Consider the following 8,871-nt stretch of genomic DNA (forward strand, 5'->3'; position numbering starts at 1 on the left):
TACTGTGAGTCAGTGTGTGTCAGTGTGTGTTACTGTGTGTCAGTGTGTGTCAGTAGTGTGTGTTACTGTGAGTCAGTGTATGTCAGTGTGTGTCAGTTTGTCTCAGTGTGTGTTAGTGTGTGTTAGTATGTGTTAGTGTGTGTCAGTGTGTGTCAGCAGTGTGTGGAGTCTCATGACATCCGAAATCCTCTGCAGAGAAAAAATTCATTCAGGCTGAAATCAGCTCTAATTGGCTAAAACAAGAGCACATTGTAGAGGTTAGACGTGTGTGTGTGGGGGTATGTGTGTGTGTATGGTAGTGTGTGTGTGTGTGTGTGTGTGTGTGGGTATGTGTGTGTGGGTATGTGTGTGTGTATGTTAGTGTGTGTGTGTGTGTGTGTGTGTGTGTGTGTGTGTGTGTGGCTCTCGCTGACTGACTGGATGAAGAGCAGTGTAGTCCCGAGACACACGGACCTGAACACCTCAGGTAAGTTTGTTTCCTCTGTGGGTAACCTAAATTAAAAATAGGCCAGATCAAACCTGCGAGGGGCCAGATTTGGCCCACGGGCCATAAGTTTGACAGGAAACTGTCTCTATCAGTGTTTGGTTGTTGCCAACGCAACAACCAAACACTGATTTTTATTTTTCTTGTAAATGTTGTCGCTTTTTTTTTCTCCAAATGTTTTTTTTTTTTTTTTTTTCGCTTTTCCCCGCAAAATTTTAGCTTTTTTAACTTTTTTGTTGTTTTTCTCAATGCTTTTGACTCTTTGTGTCTTTTGTTGTTAGTGTGTGTTAGTGCGTGTGTGTGTGTGTGTGTCAGCGTGTGTCTTTGTTTAAGTGTGTGTGTGTGTGTGTGTGTGTGTTCTTGTTTAACTATTTCAACTTTTTTTTTATTTAAATTTGTGGGGTCCAAAAACCGGGAGTCCAGTATACTTGTGGGGTCCCGACAGCTTTGTGGGGCCAAAATGCTGGACCCCCCAAGTTTAAAGGGCTGTTTGAGGGTTAAGACTTGGTTTTAGGATTAGGGCTAGAATTAGGTTATGGTTAGGGTTAGGGTAAGGGTTAAGGTTAGGCATTTAGTTGTGATGGTTAAGGTTAAGGTAAGGGTTAAGGTTAGGCATTTAGTTGTGATGGTTAAGGTTAGGGTAAGGGTTAAGGTTAGGCATTTAGTTGTGATGGTTAAGGTTAGGGTAAGGGTTAAGGTTAGGCATTTAGTTGTGATGGTTAAGGTGAGGGTAAGGGTTAAGGTTAGGCATTTAGTTGTGATGGTTAAGGTTAGGGTAAGGGTTAAGGTTAGGCATTTAGTTGTGATGGTTAAGGTTAGGGTAAGGGGCTAGGGAATGCATTATGTCAATGACGGGTCCCCACAAAGATAGTGCCACAAACCTGTGTGTGTCAGATTGTGTGTGTGTTTTTATTTCACACTTTATGTTTGATATTTGATATTTTTTCCGAAAAAAACATTAGTATAGCCAGTCCTTCCCAAAAAATGCTGAGTTTTTTCGTGATTGTTGTGGGCAAACATCCTTGATTAAGCGACACGTTTTCTTAAAAAATGCGATGGAATATGCTCTATATGATATTTATGCAGTTTTCTTAACTTTCTGCTAAGATATATTATGGGACTTTTTTGCAACGAAAACGCAGGGAATGAAATCATGTAAGCCACGCATATGTTGCGCGAAAATCGGCAATTTATGCGACGATAGTGCGGCGCATTTGAAAAAATGTATATGTGTATGTATGTGTGTGTGTGTCTGTGTGTCTCTGTTAGTGTGTGTGCGTGTGTGTCTGTTAGTGTGTGTGTGTGTCTGTTAGTGTGTGTGTGTGTGTCTGTGTGTGTGTGTGTCTGTTAGTGTGTGTGTGTGTGTGTGTGTGTGTGTGTGTGTGTGTGTGTCTCTGTTAGTGTGTGTGTGTGTGTGTCTGTTAGTGTGTGTGTGTGTGTCTGTTAGTGGGTGGGGGTGTGTGTCTGTGTGTGTGTGTGTCTGTTAGTGTGTGTGTGTGTGTTAGTGTGTGTGTGTGTCTGTGAGTGTGTGTGTGTGTGTGTGTGTGTGTGTGTGTCTGTTAGTGTGTGTGTGTGTGTCTGTGTGTGTGTGTGTCTGTTAGTGTGTGTGTGTGTGTGTGTCTGTTAGTGTGTGTGTGTGTGTGTGTGTGTGTGTGTGAGTGACCAGGTGTGTTGTGTAACAGGTGTGTGTGTGTGTGTGTGTGTGTGTGTGTGTGTGTGTGTGTGTGTGTGTGTCTGTTAGTGTGTGTGTGTGTGTGTGTGTGTGTGTGTTATAGTAAACATGTACTCTGAGTGAAAACCTTGTATTTGTTCTCAAACTAACAAACTTCTAAAACGTTTCCAGCTTCGTCCAGAACCGACCTGGGCTCTTCTCCCATGATGCCTCGGGTGTCTCTCTCCGTTCCCTCGCTGTTCCTCGCCGCCCTGCCCTCCCTCCCCCCCACCGTCCGAGACGCAGACGTCCCCCCTCTGTTCCGGGAGCCCTTCATCCTGTCCGGGTACCGCCCGCCGGGGTTGCCGTGGCGATGCTACGTCCTCAGTCTCTTCCAGATCCACAACGAGACGCTCAGCGTGTGGAGCCACCTGCTGGCCGCCATCTGCGTGGCGCTCAGGTTCACCGTGTTCACCGTCCTGCACGGAGGGGTACCAGTACCCTAATTATATTATTATCATTATTACATAACACAGAGGGGTACTGGTACCCTAATTATAATATTATTATCATTATTACATAACACAGACGGACACTGGTACCCTAATTATAATATTATTATCATTATTACATAACACAGAGGGGTACTGGTACGCTAATTATATTATTATCATTATTACATAACACAGAGGGGTACCGTTACCCTAATTATAATATTATTATCATTATTACAAAACACAGAGGGGTACTGGTACCCTAATTATAATATTATCATTATTACAAAACACAGAGGTACTGGTACCCTAATTATAATATTATCATTATTACAAAACACAGAGGGGTACTGGTACCCTAATTATAATATTATCATTATTACACAACACAGAGGGGTATTGGTACCCTAATTATATTATTATCATTATTACATAACACAGAGGGTACCGGTACCTAATTATAATATTATTATCATTATTACAAAACACAAAGGGGTACTGGTACCTAATTATAATATTATTAACATTATTACAAAACACAAAGGGGTACTACAGTGCTGCTAATTATATTATTATCATTATTACATAACACAGAGGGGTACCGTTACCTAATTATAATATTATTATCATTATTACATAACACAGAGGGGTACGGTACCTAATTATAATATTATTAACATTATTACAAAACACAAAGGGGTGTTAATTATATTATTATATTATTAATACAGGGTAGACATTAATTATAATTATACATAACACAGGGGGTACCGTACCTAATTATAATATTATTATCATTATTACAAAACACAAGGGGTACTGGTACCCAAATTATATTATTATCATTATTACATAACACAGAGGGTAGGTACTAATTATAATATTATTATCATTATTACAAAACACAGAGGGTACTGGTACCCTAATTATATATATTAATTATTACAAACACAACTGGTATTAAATATAATTATTACAACAGGACTTATAAATTATTACATAACACGACTGGTACTTATAAAATTAAACAGACTTATAATATTATTATTACATAACACAGAGGGGTACTGGTACCTAATTATATATACATTTTCACAAAACAGAAGTACTGGTACCCTAATTATAATATTATCATTATTACACAACACAGAAGGTCTGGTACCCTAATTATAATATTATTATAATTATTACATAACACAGAGGGGTACTGGTACCCTAATTTATATTATTATCATTATTACATAACACAGAGGGGTACTGGTACCCTAATTATAATATTATTATCATTATTACATAACACAGAGGGGTACTGGTACCCTAATTATAATATTATCATTATTACAAAACACAGAGGGGTATTGGTACCCTAATTATAATATTATCATTATTACATAACACAGAGGGGTACTGGTACCCTAATTATAATATTATTATCATTATTACATAACACAGAGGGGTACTGGTACCCTAATTATAATATTATTATCATTATTACATAACACAGAGGGGTACTGGTACCCTAATTATAATATTATTATCATTATTACATAACACAGAGGGGTACTGGTACCCTAATTATAATATTATTATCATTATTACATAACACAGAGGGGTACTGGTACCCTAATTATAATATTATTATCATTATTACAAAACACAGAGGGGTATTGGTACCCTAATTATATTATTATCATTATTACATAACACAGAGGGGTACTGGTACCCTAATTATAATATTATTATCATTATTACAAAACACAGAGGGGTACTGGTACCCTAATTATAATATTATTATCATTATTACAAAACACAGAGGGGTATTGGTACCCTAATTATATTATTATCATTATTACACAACACAGAGGGGTACTGGTACCCTAATTATATTATTATCATTATTACATAACACAGAGAGGTACTGGTACCCTAATTATAATATTATTATCATTATTACAAAACACAGAGAGGTACTGGTACCCTAATTATAATATTATCATTATTACAAAACACAGAGGGGTACTGGTACCCTAATTATAATATTATCATTATTACAAAACACAGAGGGGTACTGGTACCCTAATTATAATATTATCATTATTACAAAACACAGAGAGGTACTGGTACCCTAATTATAATATTATCATTATTACAAAACACAGAGGGGTATTGGTACCCTAATTATATTATTATCATTATTACATAACACAGAGGGGTACCGGTACCCTAATTATAATATTATTGTCATTATTACAAAACACAAAGGGGTACTGGTACCCTAATTATAATATTATTAACATTATTACAAAACACAAAGGGGTACTGGTACGCTAATTATATTATTATCATTATTACATAACACAGAGGGGTACCGTTACCCTAATTATAATATTATTATCATTATTACATAACACAGAGGGGTACCGTTACCCTAATTATAATATTATTAACATTATTACAAAACACAAAGGGGTACTGGTACGCTAATTATATTATTATCATTATTACATAACACAGAGGGGTACCGTTACCCTAATTATAATATTATTATCATTATTACATAACACAGAGGGGTACCGTTACCCTAATTATAATATTATTATCATTATTACAAAGCACAGAGGGGTACTGGTACCCAAATTATATTATTATCATTATTACATAACACAGAGGGGTACCGGTACCCTAATTATAATATTATTATCATTATTACAAAACACAAAGGGGTACTGGTACCCTAATTATGATATTATTATCATTATTACATAACACAGAGGGGTACTGGTACCCTAATTATAATATTATCATTATTACAAAACACAGAGGGGTACTGGTACCCTAATTGTATTATTATCATTATTACATAACACAGAGGGGTACTGGTACCCTAATTATAATATTATTATCATTATTACATAACACAGACGGACACTGGTACCCTAATTATAATATTATTATAATTATTACATAACACAGAGGGGTACTGGTACCCTAATTATATTATTATCATTATTACACAACACAGAAGGGTACTGGTACCCTCATTATAATATTATTATTACATAACACAGAGGGGTACTGGTACCCTAATTATATTATTACCATTTTTCCACAAAACAGAGGAGTACTGGTACCCTAATTATAATATTATCATTATTACACAACACAGAGGGGTACTGGTACCCTAATTATAATATTATTATAATTATTACATAACACAGAGGGGTACTGGTACCCTAATTATAATATTATTATCATTATTACATAACACAGACGGACACTGGTACCCTAATTATAATATTATCATTATTACACAACACAGAGGGGTACTGGTACCCTAATTATAATATTATTATAATTATTACATAACACAGAGGGGTACTGGTACCCTAATTATATTATTATTATTATTACATAACACAGAGGGGTACTGGTACCCTAATTATATTATTAGCATTATTACATAACACAGAGGGGTACTGGTACCCTAATTATATTATTATCATTATTACACAACACAGAAGGGTACTGGTACCCTAATTATATTATTACCATTTTTCCACAAAACAGAGGAGTACTGGTACCCTAATTATAATATTATTATTATTATTACATAACACAGAGGGGTACTGGTACCCTAATTATAATATTATTATTATTATTACATAACACAGAGGGGTACTGGTACCCTAATTATAATATTATCATTATTACATAACACAGAGGGGTACTGGTACCCTAATTATATTATTATTATCATTATTTCATAACACGTAGGGGTGAGTTGGCTGTTTTTGCCATTTTTAGATTTTAAATTACTTTACTTTTTCGACTCTTCTGTTGTTTAAACATTTTTGGTGCTTTTTTCCTGACTATTTCATAGCTTTTTATCGTTTTTTTTTTTTTTTTTTTTCATTGTTTTTGAGTTCTAAATCTTTGTTTTCTTTGTTTTTGCTTCTTTTTCCTACCTTTTTGACATTAATTTGCAGCATTGTTGTCGCTGTTTTCACAGTTTTTGTTGCTTATCAGAATTTATTTTCCTTTTTTCTACATTTTTGTGTTTTTGTATTCATTATCTTTAACTATTTTCTCCTCATTCGGCCTGCCGGGGCCCCTGGCGATGGCCCGGGGAGAGTAGCTACAGTACAGGCCAAAGGTTTGGACACACCTTCTCATTCAATGTGTTTCTTTATTTTCATGACTATTGACATTGTAGATTCTCACTGAAGGCATCAAAACTATGAATGAACACATATGGAATTATGTACTTAACAAAAAAGTGTGAAATAACTGAAAACATGTCTTATATTTTAGATTCCTCAAAGTAGCCACCCTTTGCTTTTGTTGATAACTCTGCAAACCCTTGGTGTTCTCTCAATGAGCTTCATGAGGTAGTCACCTGAAATGGTTTTACCTTCACAGGTGTGCTTTGTCAGGGTTCATTAGTGGAAGTTTTTACCTTATTAATAAAAAAAGCAAAGGGTGGCTACTTTGAAGAAGGCAAGGCAGCTTTATTTATATAGCACATTTCAGCAACAGGGCAATTCAAAGTGCTTTACATAAAACATTAAAGAGCAGTTAGAAAACAATTAAAAACAATTTAAAAACATTAATAAACAAATTAAAAACATTAAAAGACAAGAATAAAATTGATAGTGTAGTATAAGAATAAAAGTTACAGTGCAGTATAAGAAATTAAAGTTAATAGATTATTTAAAGAAAAGCAACATTAAAAAGATAGGTCTTTAGTTTAGATTTAACGAACTGAGAGTTGCCTAGACCTACAGGTTTCTGGGAGTTTGTTCCAAATATGTGGAGCATAAAAACTGAACGCTGCTTCCCCCTGTTTAAGAATCTAAAATATAAGACATGTTTTCAGTTATTTCACACTTTTTTGTTAAGTACATAATTCCATATGTGTTCATTCATAGTTTTGATGCCTTCAGTGAGAATCTACAATGTAAATAATCATGAAAATAAAAAGGAAACGCATTGAATGAGAAGGTGTGTCCAAACTTTTGGCCTGTACTGTATAACAACTCAGTCTCCCGTTGGGTCATAAATGACGTTATTGATCCTTTACCGTTGTAGAACACCTGTTGAATGATTTGATGTCAACCAGCCGTTGGCCAATCAGGAGTTGATTTAGTGGTTGACTCTTTTGGCCTTATTTTACACATTTTATTGACTTTTTTTGTCATGTTTTTTGATGTTTTAGATGCATTTTGAAGAAAAACATTCAACGCTTTCTTCTGCGTTTTTTTGATGCTCTTGAAGTTTTTTAAATGTTTTTCAAACTTTTTTTTTCAAATTATTTTCAATTTTTTTCAACCTTTTTTCAAACTTTTTGTGCTTTCTTTCTTCGTTAGAAAAAACTATTTTTTAGGGGCCAGTAAAAAAGTTTTGATGTTTTTTAAAATGTATTTTCTTTTTCTATTTTCAAACTTTTTTTCAAATCTATTCTTTCCTAATAAAAAGTAAACTTAAATAAAAAAATTCCACTTGCCTGACCAGACAAGGTACAGAGACCCTTTACGTTGAGCAGTGTGAAGCGCTGTGGCCCAGTACTGGTGTTGGTGTTTGACGTCCTGCTGTCTGACCTTTGACCTCCGCAGGGGATTCTGGGTTTTCGGCTGCAGGGTCCTGAAGGCCAGGGGTTTTCTGTGGACGCGTCCTCGCTGCCGCTGGTCCTCTACGCTTTCTCTGCCGTCACGTACCTGAGCTGCAGGTAAGCCAAGACAAAGATTTACACGTTAATATTTCATATTTTAGAGAAGTTAACTGAAACATCTTAACAACTATTGGACTGAGAGTAGTCTGGATCAATGGAAGTACATTTCTAGTATAATCAGTTCAGATACAGTATTAGGGGACCACTAAGGTCTATATAAAAGAGACTTCAGATACAGTATTAGGGGACCACTAAGGTCTATATAAAAGAGACTTCAGATACAGTATTAGGGGACCACTAAGGTCTATATAAAAGAGACTTCAGATACAGTATTAGGGGACCACTAAGGTCTATATAAAAGAGACTCCAGATACAGTATTAGGGGACCACTAAGGCCTATATAAAAGAGACTCCAGATACAGTATTAAGGGACCACTAAGGCCTATATAAAGAGACTCAGATACAGTATTAGGGGACCACTAAGGTCTATATAAAAGAGACTTCAGATACAGTATTAAGGGGACCACTAAGATCTATATAAAAGAGACTCCAGATACAGTATTAGGGGACCAAT

General features: G+C 35.3%; 1 protein-coding gene across 1 annotated transcript in view; it reads left to right on the plus strand.

The window, feature by feature from the left end:
• The first annotated feature begins 402 nt into the window (after nt 1–402).
• Nucleotides 403–8,871, plus strand: part of LOC120556526 (membrane progestin receptor beta-like) — an 11,816-nt gene continuing 3,347 nt past the window's right edge. The window contains exons 1-3 of the mRNA XM_039796169.1: nt 403–466; nt 2,328–2,626; nt 8,242–8,354. Of these exons, the coding sequence (XP_039652103.1) occupies nt 421–466; nt 2,328–2,626; nt 8,242–8,354 (458 nt within the window). The 5' untranslated portion in view covers nt 403–420. The remainder of the gene's footprint in view (nt 467–2,327; nt 2,627–8,241; nt 8,355–8,871) is intronic.

This window comes from Perca fluviatilis, chromosome 3, assembly GCF_010015445.1.
Source record: "Perca fluviatilis chromosome 3, GENO_Pfluv_1.0, whole genome shotgun sequence".
In the NCBI taxonomy this organism is placed as follows: Eukaryota; Metazoa; Chordata; class Actinopteri; order Perciformes; family Percidae; genus Perca; species Perca fluviatilis.